General features: G+C 51.4%; 4 protein-coding genes across 7 annotated transcripts in view; 3 read left to right on the forward strand and 1 right to left on the reverse strand.

Moving 5' to 3' along the window:
- The window catches only part of DCHS1 (dachsous cadherin-related 1), a 31234-nt gene extending 27440 nt beyond the window's left edge, over positions 1-3794 (forward strand). The window contains exons 20-21 of the mRNA XM_021675110.2: positions 256-394; positions 734-3794. Of these exons, the coding sequence (XP_021530785.2) occupies positions 256-394; positions 734-3345 (2751 nt within the window). The 3' untranslated portion in view covers positions 3346-3794. The remainder of the gene's footprint in view (positions 1-255; positions 395-733) is intronic.
- Positions 3795-5917: 2123 nt separating this feature from the next.
- TPP1 (tripeptidyl peptidase 1) lies at positions 5918-12631 on the forward strand. Its single transcript, XM_012456744.2, has 13 exons — positions 5918-5989; positions 6106-6177; positions 6459-6598; positions 7616-7766; positions 7956-8083; positions 8232-8410; positions 8526-8724; positions 8877-9065; positions 9315-9384; positions 9824-9944; positions 10057-10215; positions 10393-10518; positions 10699-12631. Exons 1-13 carry the CDS (start codon positions 5946-5948, stop codon positions 10837-10839), a joined length of 1719 nt encoding a protein of 572 aa, XP_012312167.1. The 5' UTR covers positions 5918-5945; the 3' UTR covers positions 10840-12631.
- A 571-nt stretch (positions 12632-13202) lies between these two features.
- Positions 13203-14549, forward strand: TAF10 (TATA-box binding protein associated factor 10). The gene is made up of 5 exons (XM_012456754.3): positions 13203-13434; positions 13574-13728; positions 13942-14006; positions 14091-14205; positions 14383-14549. The coding sequence occupies exons 1-5, from the start codon at positions 13203-13205 to the stop codon at positions 14470-14472; spliced, it is 657 nt and encodes a 218-aa protein (XP_012312177.1). The 3' UTR covers positions 14473-14549.
- Positions 14521-21601, reverse strand: ILK (integrin linked kinase). Of its 4 annotated transcripts, none has more exons than XM_012456746.2 (13): positions 21544-21601; positions 20986-21120; positions 17171-17336; positions 16896-16991; positions 16595-16691; positions 16418-16501; positions 16243-16328; positions 15991-16100; positions 15763-15890; positions 15555-15676; positions 15360-15459; positions 15112-15242; positions 14521-14932 (listed from the first exon to the last, which is right to left on the reverse strand). In XM_012456746.2, the coding sequence occupies exons 2-13, from the start codon at positions 21072-21074 to the stop codon at positions 14783-14785; spliced, it is 1359 nt and encodes a 452-aa protein (XP_012312169.1). In that variant the 5' UTR covers positions 21075-21120; positions 21544-21601; the 3' UTR covers positions 14521-14782. The 4 variants fall into 4 exon arrangements, with proteins under 4 accessions (XP_012312169.1, XP_012312170.1, XP_012312175.1 ...); XM_012456747.2 differs by having other exon boundaries at positions 20986-21166; positions 21544-21592; XM_012456752.2 differs by lacking the exon at positions 17171-17336 and having other exon boundaries at positions 21544-21592.
- Between the last annotated feature and the right edge of the window lie 137 nt (positions 21602-21738).

Below are 21738 nucleotides of genomic sequence, written 5' to 3' on the forward strand. Positions count from 1 at the left end.
TGTCAGAGCTGGCAGCTGCAGAGGTGGGCTGGATGTTGGAGCTGATCTGGGAATGGGAAGGTCCCAAGTCCTATGAACTACATCCTGTTTTGCATCCTGTGCCCAGAAAGGGGAGAAGGTGGGCATTTCCCATTTGAATACGAGTAGGGGCCAAGTTGGAATGGATGCCAAGCAGGGCTCAAGGAACCAAGCTCCAGAACAGGCTGCGTGGACAACAGGGAAGCCTGGCCATAAGCATTTCTCCTCACACTTCAGGTAATGCTGCTTGAGCACACACCCCCAGGCAGTGCCATTCTCTCTGTCTCTGCCACTGATCGGGACTCAGGTGCCAACGGTCACATCTCCTACCACCTGGCTTCCCCTGCTGATGGCTTCAGTGTTGACCCCAACAATGGTGCGTCTTTCCCAGGATCTACCCCTTGTTTTTGACTGTGTTAGGCTATAATCTGACCTCATTCCTAGAATTTGTTACTCAAACTCTTTAACTCCTGGATCTCTGGCCCAGGCAGGACATTTCCTCCCCACTGTCTTCATTATAAGCCCTTTGTTGACTGCATGTCTAGAAGCTGTTCCCTAAGTTGTGAATCCTTGAGGCTATCCCATTGTCTCCTAGCACATAGGCCATTCCCTGAGTCTGACTTCTAAAACCATTTCCTAGATCCTGAAGGGCCACTCTTCTGCTCACTCACAGCCTTTGCTAAATATATTTCTTTCCCTTCCTTTCTCCTCTCAGGGACCCTGTTCACAATAGTGGAAACAGTGGCCTTGGGCCATGAGGGGTCAGGAGCAGTGGATGTGGTTCTGGAAGCACGAGACCACGGGGCTCCAGGCCGGGCAGCACGAGCCACAGTGCATGTGCAGCTGCAGGACCAGAATGACCATGCCCCAAGCTTCACATTGCCACACTACCGTGTGGCTGTGACTGAGGACCTACCCCCTGGCTCCACTCTGCTCACCCTGGAAGCTACAGATGCTGATGGAAGCCGTACCTATGCCGCTGTGGACTACAGCATCATCAGTGGCAACCGGGGCCAAGTCTTCCAGCTAGAACCCAGGCTGGCTGAGGCTGGCAAGGGTGCTGGACCAGGCCCCCAGACACTGGGCTGCCTGGTGTTGCTTGAATCTCTAGACTTTGAAAGCCTGACACAGTACAATCTAACGGTGGCTGCAGCTGACCGTGGGCAGCCACCCCGAAGCTCAGTTGTGTCAGTCACTGTCACTGTACTAGATGTCAATGACAACCCACCTGTCTTTACCCGAGCATCCTACCGTGTGGCAGTACCTGAGGACACACCTGTTGGAGCTGAGCTGCTACATGTAGAGGCCTCTGACGCTGACCCTGGCCCTCATGGCCTCGTGCATTTTGCTGTTAGCTCAGGCGACCCATCAGGGCTCTTTGAACTGGATGAGAGTTCGGGCACCTTGCGACTGGCCCATGCCCTGGACTGTGAGACCCAGGCTCGACATCAGCTTGTAGTGCAGGCTGCTGACCCTGCTGGTGCACACTTTGCTTTGGCACCGGTGACAATTGAGGTCCAGGATGTGAATGATCATGGCCCAGCCTTCCCACTGAACTTACTCAGCACCAGCCTGGCTGAGAATCAGCCTCCAGGCACTCTCGTGACCACTCTGCATGCAATCGATGGGGATGCTGGGGCTTTTGGGAGGCTCCGCTATAGCCTGTTGGAGGCTGGGCCGGGGCCTGAGGGCCGTGAGGCATTTGCACTGAACAGCTCAACAGGGGAATTGCGTGCACGAATGCCCTTTGACTATGAGCACACAGAAAGCTTCCGGCTGCTGGTGGGTGCTGCTGATGCTGGGAATCTCTCAGCCTCTGTCACTGTATCAGTGCTGGTGACCGGAGAGGATGAGTATGACCCTGTATTTCTGGCACCAGCTTTCCACTTCCAAGTGCCAGAAGGTGCCCGGCGTGGCCATAGCTTGGGTCATGTGCAGGCCACAGATGAGGATGGGGGTGCCGATGGCCTGGTTCTCTATTCTCTTGCCACCTCTTCTCCCTATTTTGGTATTAACCAGACTACAGGTGCCCTGTACCTGCGGGTGGACAGTCGGGCACCAGGCAGTGGAACAACCACTTCTGAGGGTGGAGGCCGGACCCGGCGGGAAGCACCGCGGGAGCTGAGGCTGGAGGTGGTAGCACGAGGGCCTCTGCCTGGTTCCCGGAGTGCCACAGTGCCTGTGACCGTGGATATCACCCACACTGCACTGGGCCTGGCACCTGACCTCAACCTGCTATTAGTAGGGGCTGTGGCAGCCTCCTTGGGAGTTGTGGTGGTGCTTGCACTGGCAGCCCTTGTCCTAGGACTTGTTCGGGCCCGTAGCCGCAAGGCTGAGGCAGCCCCTGGCCCAATGTCACAAGCAGCACCCTTAGCCAGTGGCTCACTGCAGAAGCTGGGCCGGGAGCCGCCCAGTCCACCACCCTCTGAGCACCTCTATCACCAGACTCTTCCAAGCTATGGTGGGCCAGGAACTGGAGGACCCTACCCCCGTGGTGGCTCCTTGGATCCATCACATTCAAGTGGCCGAGGCTCAGCAGAAGCTGCAGAGGATGATGAGATCCGCATGATCAATGAGTTCCCCCGTGTGGCCAGTGTGGCCTCCTCTCTGGCTGCGCGTGGCCCTGACTCAGGCATCCAGCAGGATGCAGATGGACTGAGTGACACATCCTGTGAGCCACCTGCCCCTGAAACCTGGTATAAGGGCCGAAAGGCAGGGCTGCTGCTTCCAGGTGCAGGAACCACTCTCTACAGAGAGGAGGGGCCCCCGGCCACTGCCACAGCCTTCCTGGGGGGCTGTGGCCTGAGCCCGGCACCCACTGGGGACTATGGCTTCCCAGCAGATGGCAAGCCATGTGTCGCAGGTGCACTGACAGCCATTGTGGCCGGTGAGGAGGAGCTCCGTGGCAGCTATAACTGGGACTACCTGCTGAGTTGGTGCCCTCAGTTCCAACCACTGGCCAGTGTCTTCACAGAGATCGCTCGGCTCAAGGATGAAGCTCGGCCATGTCCCCCAGCTCCCCGTATTGATCCACCACCCCTCATCACTGCCGTGGCCCACCCAGGAGCCAAGTCTGTGCCCCCTAAGCCAGCAAACACAGCTGCAGCCCGGGCCATCTTCCCACCAGCTTCTCACCGCTCCCCTATCAGCCATGAAGGCTCCCTGTCCTCAGCTGCCATGTCCCCCAGCTTCTCACCCTCTCTGTCTCCTTTGGCTGCTCGCTCACCCGTTGTCTCACCATTTGGGGTGGCCCAGGGTCCCTCAGCCTCGGCACTCAGCGCAGAGTCTGGCCTGGAGCCACCTGATGACACGGAGCTGCACATCTAGCTGTGGCCCAGGCTGGGCCCCGACCTGGGATGCGTACAGTGTCCCCAATGCAGGCCCCACTCTCAGCCTGCCCTGGGCAGCCTCGGACCATGACTGGCTACGGGGAGGCCACTACCAGGCCCCAGCTCTCCACCCTGAACTCCCCAGTCCCCTCAGAGCACTAGGACCACAGAAACCCTGTTGGTCACTGACCTGTGGCCAGGTCCAATGTGGGGAGAAATATGAAGGAGGTAGCAGCCCTGGGTTCTCCTCAGTGAGGGCTCCCTGCTCTGCACCAGCACCCTGAGATGGAGCTGAGACTTTATTTATTAGGGGGTAGGGGGATGGAGGAGGTCCCTCCAACATATTTGGACCCAGCTCCTTTGGGTTCCACTGACACCCCTGCCCCTGCCCAGAACCAAGTGCCAATTCTCACTCTGGAGCCTTAATAAACTGCAGTTTGTATCCGGTCTCCGGCTTTGTCAAATAGGGATGACTGGAAGACACCTGGCAGAGTACTGTGGACACCTCAGGAGGCACAGAGCAGTGGTGGGGTGGGGATGGCACTGGGAGCTCAGGAGCCTAGCCTGAGGCTGATGATCACATCTCTCTGCAGCTAATCTTTTCCTTCTAATATGAGCAAGAGGCCAGCAGGGCCTTGAGAGGGATTGGTTTTGTGGGAGAGGGGATCTTAGGGATGACCAGCTCTGGGCCTGAGGTTCTTAAAATAGATTGAGGTGGATACAAGAGTTGACCAGTCAAGTGGTTTGTTTTTCTTGGGGCCACTAAAAATCCACATTGTAATAATAGCTCAATTTGTTGAATCTTTGTCATGTCAGGCTCTCTGCAGGAGGCTGTCTTGCTTTATCTCAGTGTAAATTTTCACTTGGTACAAAGGGATTTGGGAATCACTGGTGTAGACTGTTCTGTGGGAGAGCCAGGCTGTGAGGAAAAGGCAATTGGCCAATGTTTGAGAAGTTCATAGGATTGAGGAAATTGAAAAGAAAAAAAAAGGCTGCGCGTGGTGGCTCACGTCTGTAATCCCAGTACTTGCGAGGCCGAGGCAGGCAGACCACCTGCGGTCGGGAGTTTGAGACCAGCCTGACCAACATGGAGAAACCCCATCTTTCTCCATGTGTCTAAAAATACAAAATCAGCCAGGCATGGTGGTGCATGCCTCTAATCCCAGCTATTCGGGAAGCTGAGGCAGGAGAACCACTTGAACCTGGGAGGCAGACCTTGCAGTGAGCCGAGATCATGCCATTACACTCCAGCCTGGGCAACAAGAGTGAAACTCCGTCTCAAAAAAAAAAAGGTTGTGGTCAAAGAGAAATGTTTCTGAGCATGGTGCTAGTACATACAGCTCTAGGATCCAAGCTTAGTGGGAAAGTAGAGAGATCAATGGACAGGAAGAAGTCAGATTAATAGTGAGGAAAAACAATAGCTTGAAAAACCAGAAGGTTATAGTCTAAGAGAGGATTCTATAAATACAATTTCAAAGGTAGAGCAGCTTTGAGAGATAGCAAGTCCAAGTGTAGTCATGGGACTGGTCTGCTCAAGTGAAGTGAATGGGTTTAATGAGATGAAAGAAATGGAAGGTTAGGGTGTTGAATTGTCTTTTATCTAGATACTTTGATCATCTAGATCAAATGATCATAGGAGTTGGGGTGGACAGAAAGGTGAAGTGCCATAATCTTTAGTGTGGGGATATAATCTATAGGTCTATGGATATCAGTGGCCTGTAGGACAAAAAAGTATTGAGGTCAGAACAAGGGATTTCACATGAGTATTGGATTAATGGTTTTGGAAGTAAAAACAACACTGCTGACAACTTCCATATGGATTTAAAAAAAAAAAAAAAATAGAAGACTGCAAGGGAATTGAATCCTCAGGGTACTGTCATTGAAAATCCTCTTGCAATGAACCCAATTAGAAGTAGTCAGCTCAGACCTCCTTGTGGGCTTTGAGTTACCATTAGGAAGAAGCAAAGATCTGTTTCCATCTTATCCACCTGAGCCCACTAAACAAGATGCAAGATTCCTCCATGGCTCTTGGAACAAAGCTGATTTCCTTGAAAACTTTAGGAACCCATAATAAACAGGACCCCAGCTGATTGTAGATCTCCTGGGAAGCTACTTAAAACTGGAAACTGATTTGAATAAAAGGATCCTGGTCTTGCAAAAGCTTTACTCTGTTCATAAATGTAGTCCTAGAATGAACACAAAATTGATAATACGGGGACATAGAGGGTAAGGGAGGAAAAAAAGTTTTTTCACTGCAATATTTTGAGGCAAATCACTTTTATGTAAGTCTCCATATTGTAAATGCAGAAACCTAGGCTCTGAGATGTTATTTTGCTGATACACACCTAGGAAGAACCCCAGTCTGTGGGTCTCCAGAGCCTACTCACTTACAGTGATTCCCAGGGGACCCCGCTCAGGACGCAGGTGGGGAGCCCTGGGCTTAGTGCTTGACTGGCCAGAGGGGAGAATCCGAGTGGCAGCCCTACCCTTGCCTAGCATTCAGGACCACCCATGCAAGGGAGGAGCCAGCACCGTCACTAGTTACTAGGCGGAAGAGTGGTGGCGGTGGTGGAATATAAGGCTCATGTGATCTGTCACATGACAGCAGACCTGCGGAAGGGCAGAATGGGGCTCCAAGCCTGGTGAGAAATTGAGAGGGCTTCGGAGAAAGGGATAACGTTCGAGGGAGTACATGTTGGGAAGGTGGGAACACAAAGACAATCTAGCTCCCACTGAAACCCACCTGCTGCCCCTACAGCCTTCTAGGGCTCTTTGCCCTCATCCTCTCTGGCAAATGCAGTTACCGCCCGGAGCCTGACCAGCAAAGGACGTGAGTTGACTTAGCAAAGACCGCCCCCTTCCCCATGCCCTGTTCTGTCTCCCACTGCCCTGGTCCTAGCTTCCCTCACCCCTGTGCCAGCTCCTAGTACACACTCCATAGCTTCATCTCCAGGTTCCCAGGCTCAGTCCCCTATCATTCACCTCATGTGATCTGTATCTGCTCCTAGGGATCCTACCCAAGGTCTCAGCTCCTAATGTGGAACCTTCCATAACCAATATTTTCCATCTCCACCCCAACCAAAGCGATGTCCCTGACCCCTAACCTTACAGGCTGCCCCCAGGCTGGGTGTCCCTGGGCCGTGCGGACCCTGAGGAAGAGCTGAGTCTCACCTTTGCCCTGAGACAGCAGAACCTGGAAAGACTCTCGGAGCTGGTGCAGGCTGTGTCGGATCCCAGCTCTCCTCAATACGGTGCCTGTCGGGACTGGGGACAGGATGTGGGATGCAGTGGAGGGACATAGGGCTAGGTTGGGCATGGGATAGTGATGATGTCAGGGCCTGTCAAAACACTTGTATTCCTCATGCTAGAAATCTAAAAGGGGATGTAGCTCAGCATACAGGCTTTATGGTCAAATATGGACTCAAATTCTGACTCTGCTACTTACTATCTACCAGGCAAATGGGGGAATAGCATCTGGTACAACTTAAGTTCCTCCCCCTACCCTCAAATCCATTCTAATTTCCTCTTCTGTTCATATACTAAGGCTGCCAGTTCTAACTCCCAGAGAGCCTTTGTATTAGTCTACTTCTTGTTGTCCTTTGTTACCACCAATTCAGTTGTTTATTCCCTCTCCTGGATTACTGCCAAGCTCCCCAACTGATCTGCAGTCTCCTCCTTCCACACTCCTCCTCACTGTACTCCCCTACTTTGCTTCAAAACAGTCTCTCCAACAGTCAAAATGGATTGGATCCTTCTCCTGGTTAAAGCCCTTCACAGCAGGGGGGAGTGTGCACATGTGACTGCAGAGGCTGGGGAGGGGGCAGTGTGATTCACCCAAGGTGAGCACTAGTGTGCATGGCGGGAAACAGTGACTCACCATTGTGTTAAGTTTAAAATCAACAAGTATGTAAATTTGAGCTAAACTGGATAACTGGTGCCCAAAGTTTTGAAAACATTTACTGGAGATAAGCTTAAAATGGAAAATTTATTATGTATTAACCTCATTCATTTTTCATGATCATGGCAATACATGCTGTGGTGTGGGATTTGCAACTTACTAGCCTTTAGGGTAAATATATATTCTTGGCCATGGTATTTCAAGTCTCTCCAGCCTTTTCTTCCTCTGCTCCCTAAATACACCCTATACCTGCACAGCCCTCCTTTACCCTGTTCCAAGCTTTGGGAAGTCCTGATTCCTCATAGTTGAAGTCCAAAGAGGGGACTTTGGGAAATGAATGAGGGCAAGTGCCTGTTCTGAATCCCTGCAGGAAAATACCTGACCCTAGATCATGTGGCTGATCTGGTGAGGCCATCCCCACTGACCCTCCACACAGTGCAAAAATGGCTCTTGGCAGCTGGAGCCCGGAACTGCCATTCTGTGATCACACAGGACTTTCTGACTTGCTGGCTGAGCATCCGGTGAGAGAGAATGATTGCTCCATGGAGGGAACCAGTCATCCCATCAGTGAGATGGACGGGAGGGAGTTGCTGGGGCTTGTGGGTGGGAGCTAATGCATGGGGAGACAGTGACTGACTGCCCAGGGATGCTCAGAGGCAGCTTCTTCTGTTCTGTTTTGAGCTTTCTGACCTCTGTTCTCTGACCTCCAGACAAGCAGAGCTGCTGCTCCCTGGGGCTGAGTTTCATCACTATGTGGGAGGACCTGCAGAGACCCATGTTGTAAGGTCCCCACATCCCTACCAGCTTCCACAGGCCTTGGCCCCCCATGTGGACTTTGGTAATACCCAGTGGGGTGAATGGGGGTTGAGGCAGACAGACCCAGGGGCTGGGAAAGTTTAGATGCCATTGGGGACTGGGGATGGGGTGAGTAGTAGAGTGGGCATTACAGTCTGTAAGATCTCCTCAAGCCTGACTTCTCCCTACAGTGGGGGGACTGCACCGTTTTCCCCCGACATCATCCCTGAGGCAACGTCCTGAGCCGCAGGTGGCAGGGACTGTAGGTATGCATCTGGGGGTGACCCCAAATGTGATCCGTAAGCGATATAACTTGACCGCACAAGACGTGGGCTCTGGCACCAGCAATAACAGCCAAGCCTGTGCCCAGGTGAGCCAAGCAAAGAGCCCCAGGGTCCTCATAGCCTCTGCACAGTGTCCTCAGTGCCTTAACACCCTGGGACTCACCCTCAGACCCATGATCCCTGCTCTGACTCCCTCCATAGTTCCTGGAGCAGTATTTCCGTGACTCAGACCTGGCTGAGTTCATGCGCCTCTTCGGTGGCAACTTTGCACATCAGGCATCAGTAGCCCGCGTGGTTGGACAAAAGGGCCGGGGCCGGGCCGGGATTGAGGCCAGTCTAGATGTGCAGTACCTGATGAGTGCCGGTGCCAACATCTCCACCTGGGTCTACAGTAGCCCTGGTACTGCCAAGAGGACTGGACAGTGGGGAAGGGGGTGGGAGGTGGGTGTTGGTCCCTGCTCCCTCAAGGGAATGCTGTAAGCTGGAGAGAGATCCTGACAATTTCCAATGACTATCCTTGTGCCCACCCCTCAAAAAAAAAAAAAAATCCAGGCCGGCATGAGGGACAGGAGCCCTTCCTGCAGTGGCTCATGCTGCTCAGTAACGAGTCAGCCCTGCCACATGTGCATACTGTGAGCTATGGAGATGATGAGGACTCCCTCAGTAGCGCCTACATCCAGCGGGTCAACACTGAGCTCATGAAGGCTGCCACTCGGGGTCTCACCCTGCTCTTCGCCTCAGGTGATCTCCTACCCTAAACTTAGACACCCCCTCCACCCTTGCAACCTGGAAGCTTTGACCCCACAGTGACCCCTGAGCCTGGTCTCTAACTCACAATCTGAACTGAGACCTTGCAACTGGGACCACTGACCTGACCTCTAAACTCTGACCTCCTGCAGTAATAGCTGACACCTAAATTTCCTCTCTGACATCTGAACCCACATACTAAGCCCTAACAAATTAATGAGTGCTACATTTGGTCTCTCTCAGGTGACAGTGGGGCTGGGTGTTGGTCTGTCTCTGGAAGACACCAGTTCCGTCCTTCCTTCCCTGCCTCCAGGTAAGAACTCTAGCCTACCACTCAGGTATAACCACCACCTTTCACTTGTGAACTCATGATGTAGAACCTGCCTTGACCCCACCACGTGCTCCTATGGTTCAGCTTTAAGCTTTGCCTGCCCTGGCTGCTGCACTCCTGTCTCTTCTTCCTGTAGGTCCCAGTCCCCAAATCTCTTATGGGGGATACAGCTCCCACTGTTTCTTTTCCTCAGTCCCCAGGCATTTTAATGGAAGATTTGGTGGATGTTCTACAGAGAAAAGTGTGCACAGTCACCTCAGGCCATGCCTTGAAGGCTCAAAAGTCTTAGTCAATCGCATATACATGCTTCCCCACAAAGTCTAATTTCTCCAGCAAGACCTGGGCCATACTCACCCCTCCCCACGTATCTTGGAGGTCCGCTTGCATCCCCTACTATCTGAATGCTGTCTTCTGCCCTCAGCCCCTATGTCACCACAGTGGGAGGCACAAGCTTCCAGAATCCTTTCTGCATCACAAATGAGATTGTTGATTATATCAGTGGTGGTGGCTTCAGCAATGTGTTCCCACGGCCTTCATACCAGGTACATGTGTTTGTGTGGATGGATGCAGGGTGAGAGTGGGGATGGGGGATCCTCAGTTCAGCTGACTGCTGGGCAGGCCACAGGCCAATACTCACTCAAAAATGCCTTTCAGGAGGAAGCTGTAGCCAAGTTCCTGAACTCTAGCCCCCACCTGCCACCATCCAGTTACTTCAATGCCAGTGGCCGTGCCTACCCAGATGTGGCTGCACTTTCCGATGGCTACTGGGTGGTCAGCAACAGTTTGCCCATTCCATGGGTGTCTGGAACCTCGGTGAGAATCAACCCATCTCCAAACTCTCACTCAGGAATTACTCTTACCCATTAACACCTTGAGCACCTTGTATCCAGAACCCAACTACTTAGAGATATCTGATACTCTAAAGCATCACTCCCAAAAAGTCCAGTCACTCAGAACCCCCGACTTCTACTTGCACCTTCACTCTTGCAGGCCTCTACTCCAGTGTTTGGGGGGCTCCTATCCTTGATCAATGAGCACAGAATCCTCAGTGGCCGCCCCCCTCTTGGCTTTCTCAATCCAAGGCTCTACCAGCAGCATGGGGCAGGACTCTTTGATGTGAGTATGGAAGGGAAGGGTGTGGACATTTTCATGCAACTATGGGGAGTGCTACAGGGTACTTGGGGGGCAGTTGGGGTGGTGTGGAATAGCCTCTGAAATGTGAATATAGGGTAAGGAGGTATACTCTTTAAGTACTGGTACTAGCAGGCCCAGATCTGATGCCAGCCTCCTCCCTAGGTAACCCATGGCTGCCATGAGTCCTGTCTGGATGAAGAGGTGGAGGGCCAGGGTTTCTGCTCTGGCCCTGGCTGGGATCCTGTGACAGGCTGGGGAACACCCAACTTCCCAGCTTTGCTGAAGACTCTACTCAACCCCTGACCCTTTCCTATCAGGAGAGGTGGCTTGTCCCCTGCCCTGAAGCTGGCAGTTCAGTACCTTATTTTGCCCTGTTGGAAGCCCTGCTGAACCCTCAGCTGCACACTGATGCAGACAGCTTATCTCCCTAACCCTGAAATGCTGTGAGCTTGACTTGACTCTCAACCCTCCCATGCTCCATCATACTCAGGTCTCCCTACTCCTGCCTTAGATTCCTCAATAAGATGCTGTAACTACCATTTTTTGAATGCCTCTTCCCCTGCAGCTCATCTTCAATCAGGCTTTTCCAAAGGGTTGTGTACAGAGTCTGTGCACTATTTCACTTCATATTCACGCCTCAATTCATTGCAAGGAGACCTCTACTCTCACCTTTTACTCTTTCCTATCCTGACATCCAGAAACAATGGCCTGCAGTGCATACTGCTCAATCTTTGCTTTATGGCCTTTCCATCATAGTTGCCCACTCCCTCTCCTTACTTAGCTTTCGGGGCTTAACTTCTCTGACCACTGTTATCTTTCTCCTTCATCAACTTCTGCTTCTTCATGGAATGCTGATCTTCATTGCTCCATTTGTAGGCTTTTGCTTTTCTCAGTTTACTCATTGTCCCCTGGAACAAATCACTGACATCTACAACCATTATCATCTCACTAAATAAGACTTTCTATCCAAAAGTGATTGATACCTCAAATGTAAGATGTGTGATACTCAACATTTCATCTTCCACCTTCCCAACCCCAAACAATTCCATCTCTTGTTTCTTCTTGGCAAATGATGCTATGCTTTTTCCAACCAAGCCAGAAACCCGTGTCATCTTTCTACCCCACCTTCAATCAAGTCCTACTGACTGTACCTCTTAAATATATCTTTATCAGTCCACAGGTCCTTCCAATTATATTTCCCAAATATATCTAGAACTTATCCACTTCTATCCCCACTACTACTACATTAGTTTAGGGCTATGTTCTCCTGGGAAAAAAAAAACAAAAAACAAAAACAGTGTCCTTACTTCCCGCCAATCCCCAAACCATCTTCCAGAGTAAAATGCAAATCCCATCAGGCCACTTGATGAAAACCCTTCAAGGATTACTGGATAGAGTTCAGGCTTTTTTTTTTTTTTTTTCCCAATCATAGCTCACAAACCTTCCTTGCTATTTGTTCCTAAGTAACAAATCATTTTTCCTCCTCCCTCTCCAAACTCCTAGAACTCTCACTCTTGCTCAAGCTGCTCCGTCCCCTTACCACCACCCTTGATACAACTGCCTGGTTAATTTCCAGAATTCTTGCAAGACTCAGCTCAGAAGTCACCTTCTGTCATGAATGTTTTGATTGATTCCCTGAGGCTACTTTATTTTGGTATGGGTTAAAAAAAAAAAACCCTAGATTTTCTAAACAAAACCTGTTTGAATCTTGGTTCTGAAATGGACTAGGAGACCGACTGGGTCAAGTAAGTTTATCACCCTGAGGCTGTTTCCTCGTCTGTTAAGTGGGAATATCAATACCTGCCTTTCATAATAACCAGGGAATAAAGTGAAATAACGTTGATAAGAGTGCTTGGGACCTGGGAGTAGGTGGCAGATGTTAACGCCCTTCCTCCCTTGCACTGCACCCCCTGTGTCTACCTCTAGCATTGTAACGCCCACATAGTATTGAAATGGCCAGTTTACTTGTTTGGTTTCCTTTCCAAGACCGCTGGTGCCTAGAGGACTAGAATCACGTCCTATTTAACTGTATCCCCAGGCCCTAGCTCAGGAGTTGGCAAATAAGAATTAAATGTCTGCTACATTGAAAACCCCACGTCTTTCACTCGCTGTGATTTTTGCGTATGCTGTTGACTCAGGCTGAAACCCCTCCTCCTCCTACAGCAGCACTGTGTGCCGGCCCACTGCTGCCCCCACCTCTCGGGGCAGTTGGTGGAGAAGGGGGGATTTTCCAAATCCACTACGAACCCTTAAAAGGCTGAATAAGGGAACTTGAAAGGATGCAGAATGGCAGGCAATCCGTAGTCGAGGGATGTAGGGCCATAAACCTCGAAGCAAGGTCTTGAGCGTCAGACAGAATGAGCTGACAGAGAAGTCAGAGGTGTCCCGGACGTACACTGGTTCCGGTCTCGACGGAATCGCCGCGGAGCACTGCACAGGCTAGGGCGGAATGGCGACCGCAAGCGCACTTGGCCAAGGCTTGGTCTCCGCCCTTCAGCCTATTTCCTCTAATCCGCAGACCCGCTACGGGAGGAGGTGGGGAGCGGGCCGGAGAGCGCTAACAGTGACAGGCGGGGCGAGTCGTGGGCGCGTGACGTCACCCCGGGGTGTGCGCAGCGCGAGCGGAAGCGGAAGCGGCTCTGTTCGCCGCCTCTCCCACCGGCCCGATGAGCTGCAGCGGCTCCGGCGCGGACCCCGAGGCGACGCCAGCCTCAGCCGCCTCGGCCCCGGGCCCGGCGCCCCCGGTCTCGGCTCCCGCCGCGCTGCCAGCTAGCACCGCCGCGGAGAACAAGGCCAGCCCCGCGGGGACAGCAGGGGGGCCTGGGGCTGGAGCAGCTGCTGGGGGCACGGGACCCTTGGCGGCGCGGGCCGGGGAACCAGCTGAGCGGCGCGGGGCAGGTGAGGACCAGGACGGGTGAGGGCGAGGGCAGTGCCTTGGACTGGGCCCAGCGGCGGTTGAGGGCAGAAGGTACAGGCTGACCTCGCTGGGACCCTGCGCCTCCCACCTCTGTGTCTCATTTTGCTGGTTCTCCTCCAGCTCCGGTGTCGGCGGGTGGCGCGGCGCCCCCGGAGGGGGCCATGTCTAACGGGGTTTACGTACTGCCGAGCGCGGCCAACGGAGACGTGAAGCCCGTGGTATCCAGCACGCCTCTGGTGGACTTCTTGATGCAGCTGGAGGATTACACGCCTACGGTGGGCTTCCCGCCCGAACAAAGCTACCTAGCCTGCCGTCACAACTTTCAGCTACATCTCCGTGCTTTCCAGCGTCCTGTTTGCTTCCCTAGTCGCTCTTCTGATTTTTTTGCCCTCTGCCCCACAAACTGAGCTTCCTGATAACCAGGCCTATCCGACATTTCCCTCATCCTCCTCCCGCTCTGCTGACAGTTCTCTTAATTGATTTCTCAGATCCCAGATGCAGTGACTGGTTACTACCTGAACCGTGCTGGTTTTGAGGCCTCAGACCCACGCATGTAAGTAAACCCAGGGCAAGTTAGTTTTGGGTGCTTGTGCAGTGTGTTGTTCATCTCCTTCTCATTTCAGTTTTTTCTCTCTAGAATTCGGCTCATCTCCCTAGCTGCCCAGAAATTCATCTCAGATATTGCCAATGATGCCCTACAGCACTGCAAAATGAAGGGCACAGCCTCCGGCAGCTCCCGGAGCAAAAGCAAGGTGTGAGGGGAGGCTCAATGAATCAGTAATTACCTTCCACAACAGTGGAGGCTTATCCTGCCACCCCCTTGGGGAAACTGAATCCTAGGGGAGGTATAAGACTTACTCAGGGTCACCCATCTGGGATTGAAGTCTAGGAGTCCTGTGTTCAGTTGGTACTCTTTGCTCTTTCCTCAGGACCGCAAGTACACTCTAACCATGGAGGACTTGACCCCTGCCCTCAGCGAGTATGGCATCAATGTGAAGAAGCCACACTACTTCACCTGAGCCACCCAACCTAAATGTACTTGTGTGTCCCCATGTGCCCACACCAGCCTGTTTTCATAATAAACTTTATTGTGACAGGCGGGGCTGATCCCTCCCATGTTGGGAGACACCATGTGGCAAGTGACAAAGCTCTGAGCCTGCCCCTTTTGGGGCCACAGTGGTAGGGATGCGGGAAGGGGATGGACCCCATGGCTGGGGTAGTACCATGACTGGAGGCAGGGGAGGCAACCAGAGGCCTGCTGCTTTGGGGAGGTGCACTCCCCCAACCATGTCCTGACACCTTTGGAGTTTAGGCAAGGACTTTCCAGTCCTACTTGTCCTGCATCTTCTCCAGGATAGGCACAATCATATCAAATTTGGGTCGCTTTGCAGGGTCTTCATTCATGCAGATCTTCATGAGCTTACACACATGAGGGGAAATACCTGGTGGGATGGTAGGCCGAAGGCCTTCCAATGCCACCTGTGAATACAAGAAAAAACTGAACCTTAGAATTTGAGTCTGTCATGTAGAGAGAAGCCACTGGCTCTTGGGACAGGATTACTGTATATCCGAACAAATACAGGAGGAACCCAGGCCCACTACAGTTATTTCCACCATCACCAACCACTCCCCCGACAAATGTATGCTATTCTGCTCACCTTCATTCCAATCTCCATATTGGAGAGATCAGCAAAGGGTACCTCCCGTGTCACCAGTTCCCACAGAAGCACTGCAAAACTCCACATGTCTGCTGAGCGTCTGTTTGTGTCTTCAGGCTTCTTCTGCAGAGCTGGAGGGATACAGCTTGTCTGTTCCAGGCCCCTGGCCTGGCCTGGCCTGTCTCTGTCCCCTTCCACTACTACTGAGGTGGTCCTTTTTTACCTCCCAATGTGATACCCTCACCCACCTTCAGGGGCTACCCAGGCAGGTGCATACATGCGCCCAGGACATTGGAAAGAGAACTTGACATCAGCCATACTAATTCGGGCAGTCATGTCCTCATCAATCTGAGGAAGAGAAAATGGATAATGTAGAAGGAGGTAAGTCCTATACAGGGAAAAGGGCTTTGGGGCCTGGGGCAGGAGTGAGCTTATGGCCTCACCATTACACTACGGCTATTCAGTGCATGTCGTGGGATGAGGGGTTCTAGTGTGTGTAGGAAGGCCATGCCCCTTGCCATGTCCAAAGCAAACTTCACAGCCTGGCTCTGGTCCACAACAAAATCTGAGAGGAGGCAAGAGTCAGTTCAGAGAGGCTCACGCACCCTCTCTCCCATTTCCTCCCCAAGGAGATTCAGCATCTCTACTCACTGGTGCCTTCATGTAGTACATTGTAGAGGGATCCATATGGCATCCAGTGTGTGATGAGGGTAGGATGAGGAGCAGGTGGAGACTGGCAGGCACCTAGCACTGGGAGCACATTTGGATGCGAGAAAATCCTGGAATTGGGGGGAGTGGTTGAGACCCAGTATAAAAGATCTCTCAGTGCTATTCAGGGTTCCTTGGAACTAGCAGCTTCTAGGTTATGCCTTGCACTACCTGAGCCGGGGACACTCTTCATTGAAGTCCCTGCTCTTCCTTGTACTCCAGTCTCGAACCTTCAGCACCTTCACGACAATGTCATTGCCCTGCCAGCGGCCCTTCCATAGCTGAAGGACAGGTAGAGGTTAGAAGGCTTGAACTGTGGCTACCACTTCCTTGCCCACTAACTGGAGGAAAAACTTAAAACAGGTACAGAGCAGGTAATTTATGGGGGTTTAGTGAGGGAAGGGCAAGAAGGGCAGGGGTCACCTCTCCAGAGTGATTCTCATTGAGCTTCGTCAGGAAGTTCAGCTGTTTGAAGTCAATGCCAGAGTGTTTGTTCAGGGTTCCATTTCCTAAGAGAGTGGGCAGGTCAGGTTCCCAGCTTCACCCTAACCCAGTATTATTTACTTGTACAACCCTTCTTCCGACAGTGATGACTCACGGGGCCGAGTGCGGGTGGTCCCCTTCCAGAATGTATCCTTGTATGGAATACGGTTGAGATTCTGGCCCATCTTCTCTGCCCGCTCTAGGGAAGAAAAACAACCTGAGCTGTGGTACAAAGGAAGAAGACAGGTGGGAAGGGACAAGAGGACACAAGCTAGCGGGTGGGGAGATGGACCTCGGAGAAGCTCTCTCAGGGGTGCCTTGGCTTTGTCCACAGGCATCTCTCCATACTTGTTACAGATGCTTACAAGGGCCCCATTTGCCACCAGGTCCTGGAATGAAAAAGCCATTATAATGAGGGCCATTGCTACCTCTCTGGCAGTCACTGAACCAACCATGAACACACAAATGTAGTACTTAATCCTGTGGGTGTCACACAGTAGTACTGACAGAAAGGGTTGAGGGTTCCAAAATCTCCCACCCAGGCTCAGATTTTACTTCCCACCCATCTTAGGACTTCAGGCCTGAGTACTCACCTCTGCCACTTGGTCTTGGCCCCAAAAACAGGCATAGTGCAGGGGCACGTTCCCATGTTCATTCACTGCATTGATGTCTGCCTTGTACTGCAATAGCTGAACCCCATGTCCAGACAAAAAGAGGCAGAAGGTGCAGTCAGTCCCAAATGAGATACTGGGTCAGGGCATAGGAAAAAGGGGAAGAGTACACGTACTTTCTACTGTATTAACAGTGCCTGTGACTAACCCTCATGGCATGTATGTGATGTGGGTAATGAAGGGGTTTTTGTACGTACCTTCTGTACAATATCACGGTGTCCATGACTGGCTGCCAGATGCAGGGGGGTGTCATCCCCACGGTTCATTACATTGATCCGTGCCCCCCGCATGATCAGCATCTCAACCACAGCAGAGCGGCCCTCTCGGCAGGCCCAGTGCAAGGGGGAGAAGCCATGATCGTCCCTTTGAGGAAGGGGCAATGGTCATTGAGCTGGAGGTGGGATGGGGCAAAGGGTTTGATTCCTGAAAAACTGATAATTATATACTCTCTGGGAAGGCTTACCTCTCTAGGACTTTGATTCTCATTCATGCCAGCAACTCCCAAAGCTGTCCATTTGAGACCTTCCCCTGAGCTTCAAACCAAACCAACTAGCTAGATACCTCAACAACCTCTATAAAAATTTTGTTATCGTCACCATATTCCACATCTCGTTTCATGAGGTGGTAGCACTCTTCCCCTTGTTTCTCCTGCACCCCTTCCACAACATCTGTTGGTCCTTTCTGTTTTCCACTGCGTCTTATATATCCTCCTACTTAAGCACTTGTCACACTGGATTGTAAAAATCTGTTAATATACTGTCTTATCTGCTAGACTTTAAGTTTCTTGAGGGAATGGATTGACAGCAGCTGTTCAGTGCACGTTAGTTGGGGAGAAGGGTGTCTTGGAGAAGGCAGACCACAACTTACAGGAGAGGGAACAAGCTTACTATTTGGCTCTGGTACTGAAACTAACATCTAAAAATGGGATGGAATTTAAATGATGTTTTGGAAGGGTTTATATTGAAAAGGAGAAATGCTTTTGACTACTGATGAGGCAGATAACAAACCACCATGCAAAGCAGGATTCCCCTACTTAGCAATCCTATGCACAGAAAACAAGAAAATGAGAACGGCTGTTTTGGAAGGAAAACTATATCTGATTTTTTTCTTTTCCCAGAGATATGTATTTTATAAAGTAAAATACGCATACAAACAAAACAAAACAATTGGTTTGGAGCTGTGCCTGCCTGACAGCATGGGGCCATAAAAGGAAATTTCCTCTAGTTCGGGGCTGCAGATTCAAGGGGCGGAGCAGGGGGCGGTCCCTGGTCTGGGCCAGCAGCCTCCAGATGCCTTAGTGCTGTGGTCACTTCCTGTGTTGGGACTCTAGGCAAGGCCTGGAGCTGATCAGGGGTCTGGCCATCCAGATGCCCCTGCAGCTGAAGAGATTGGGGGTGTGGCCTTTAACTTAATCATTTTCCTCCAAAACTTGCTCGCATCTGCTAACACAGAAATAGCCAAAAGCTTTTCTTGGATGGGGATATCCCCAGGAAGCAATGACACCCTGCTTATCAGTTGGTCTTGCCTCCTAGACTTTTAATTTGTGCCCTAACTTATCAGCCTCCAGTACTGCCTGTGGCCCCAGGGCAGGCCAGACTCTGGGGACAAAAGTATGCGCACAAGGGTTCTGTTCACTATCAGGCTGCCTGTCACCCCAGGGCCTAGACTTTTATCTCAAGGAGATCTGCAGGAAATTAACCCCCTCTTCATATCTAGCATATAGCCAGCTTTGGCCCCCATACCTTATCCTCTCAAACCAGCACCAAAACCTTCCAGTTTCATTAATGCCACCCTTTTTCCTTTTGGTAGCATCTTCCTAGAGTCTTCCTAGACTCAGCTAGAGTCTTCCTAGATGCTAGGCCCACTGGGCAACTGCCTAAGCCTATATTTTCTCACCAACAAAATAGTAACAGTGCTTAACTGTCTTTATAAGAGTACCCTTTGAGAACTAGATGAAAAATGTAACAAATGACTTTGCAAAGTATTAAAGAGAAATAGTGTAGAACATAATGGGAACCAGTGAAGTCTAGACTGAGAGGACAGGTGATCCTGACCCGTCAAACCTAAAAACTAAAGTCTACCAATCTTAAAAAATAATTAGAATCTGCCACTCTGAGTCACCATCACTACATCACTCTTCTTGCCTTCCTATCTCAGCCAACCTTATAGAACTGGTCTACATTCACTTTCTCTATTTGCTCACCTCCCATTCACTTTTCTTTTTCCTTTTTTTTTTTTTGAGACAGAGTCTCACTCTGTGGCCCAGGCTGGAGTGCAGTGGCTCAATCTTGGCTCACTGTAACCTCCACCTCCCAGGTTCAAGCGATTCTCCTGGCCTCAACCTCCAAGTAGCTGGGATTACAGGTGTGCACCACCACGCCCAGCTAATTTTTGTATTTTTAGTAGAGACGGGTTTCACCATGTTGCTCAGGCTGGTCTCAAACTCCTGACCTCATGATCCACCCACCTTGGCCTCTCAAAGTGCTGGGATTACAGGCGTGAACCACCATGCCCGGCCTACTTTTCAACCTGCCACAAATCTGCTGTCTGGAGGGCAGAAATTATGTGAGATTCTGGGACTCTAGCACCCAGCACAGAAGGTGTTCATCATAGTCCCTTAAATGAAGGAACCCAATGCAGTGTGATTTCTTCACCCATTATTCTCAAATAATACTCACAGATCATCAAATATATCCTAACCGCACATTGAAGGGGACAACGGACACTGGGGCCTACCAGAGAAGAGAAGATAGGAAGAGGAAGAGGATCAGGAAAAATAACAAATGGGTACTAGGCTTAATACCTGGGTGATGAAATGATCTGTACAACAATCCTACACAACACAAGTTTACTTATATAACAAACCTGCACATGTACCCCTAGAATTAAAAAAAATTCACAATTGTAAATTCAATAGCTACTTTAAAGTATTAATGTTCTTTGATCTCTCAGTAGCCTGTACTGCTGTTGACCACCTCCCCTTCATTAAAACATTCTCTTCTCTAAGCTTTACTCACACATTTTCCTACTTCTTTTTCAACTTCCAGTTGCTCTTTTTCAGTCTTGTAGGTTTCTTGTCCCCTGACCTCTTGCCTTCCACTCTCCTGAGACATTCTCCTTCACACCCATGTCTTCAAGTATCATCTATATGCTGATTCTGTGTCTCCAAGTCAGATTCCTCTCCTGAACTGCAAATCTGCATAACCAACAACACAACATTTCCACCTTGTTGCATTGTCACCTTAACTTTAACATGTCCAAAATAGAACGCCTCATCCTCCAGTTTTCTCCATCTCAGTAAAAACAACCACCATCTATCCAAGTGCCCAAGCCAGAACCCTGGTCCTCATCTTTACCCTTCCTCACTCCCCACACCAAGTTCCACAATTCTTCGTCCTAAACACTTCTGGAATGTGATCACCTCTCTTTTTTTCACTCACCCTAATTCTAGTCCAAGATATCATTACTTCGATGAACTAGGCAACTGCCTCCTTTCTACCTACTCCTCACAAAGCATCCAAGATGATACTGAAAAATGGACAATCTCATTATGTCATTATACAGCTTTGAAACCTTGCTTTAAAACAAAGACCTTCTTAGAGTCTAAATATGCTTGCATGATCTAGCTGATCCTTGCAGTCCTCTACAGACTTATGCCCTGTTCTTCTCTTGTGCCCAATGTTCAAACCCACAGAGATCATCTACCTTCCAGCCATATGGAACTCCAATTTCCTGTCTGCTCTGTGCCTTGCCTCCTAGCCTTTGCCCATGCAGTTTACTGAGGCTGGAAAGCTCTCTGCAGCCTCTGCCTGTGAAACTCTTATTCAGCAGTCAAGATTCAGCTCAAACACTGCGTCTTCTGTGAAGACCCTCTGTGCCCTACAGGCTGTGCTTAGCACTCATTACACTGGATGGCAAAGTCAGCCGCCCCCACCAGACATGAGCACTCCACTCCACGCAGCCCAGAGGAGATCTCGAGCCTTTCTCTCATCCACCAACCGCTTCAGCTCACCCCTGGTTGAGGTCGTTCTCCGTGTTGTCCAGCCACAGGCGAACGGCGACTGCGTTGCCCTCCCGGCACTGAGTGAAAATGTCGTCCATACCAGCGTCCCGGCGCCGAGTCCCCTGGATTGGGGAAGCCTGGGGACTGTGGGGTGATCCAGGGAAGGAGGATGAACCCCAAGCTTTGTCCTCTACAGGGGAGAAGTGTTTGTATTGGGGGTTGGGAGCCTGAGCTGCGTTCCTGGCTACTGGTGGTCTGTGAAGGAGTTCGGGGTTGCGGGATGATCCCTGACTGTGTCCTCTAGGCGCGAGGTAAGGGCGGGGCAGGGGGTGATGAAGAGGTAGTGTTTCCTGAACGGAAGTCCGAGAGCAGGCAACTAGACCCTACCCGCGAACAGAGTTGGGGGAAGTAGGGAGATTCAGGCTCCGTATACTTTTGGGGGAGGGGGCCGGGGGTCCTCCCCAGGGTTGGCTCCGTTCCTTAATCGGAACTCAGGCGAAGTGAGGGGTCACAGGTTGGCAGGGCCCCCAGTCGTAGGCAGGGGGCGCGGGTCCTTCTCGCACTTACCAGGACTCGGGCAGCAGGCTCCTTCTCCGGGGAACTCCCGTCCGGCCGCGCCCGCCGCCCGCCGCCAGCAGCCAGCCCCGCCCCGCCCCTGGCGCTCTTGAGCAGCGCGGGCCTCCGTCCCTCCCCTCCCGCAGCCTCCCTGCCGTTCTAGCCGCGAATGGCTAAACTCGATGGTTCACTGCGCCGCGCCTGCCG

Source organism: Aotus nancymaae, unplaced genomic scaffold, assembly GCF_030222135.1.
Source record: "Aotus nancymaae isolate 86718 unplaced genomic scaffold, 86718_ANA_hifiasm-v0.15.2.pri h1tg000059l, whole genome shotgun sequence".
Lineage (NCBI taxonomy): Eukaryota > Metazoa > Chordata > Mammalia > Primates > Aotidae > Aotus > Aotus nancymaae.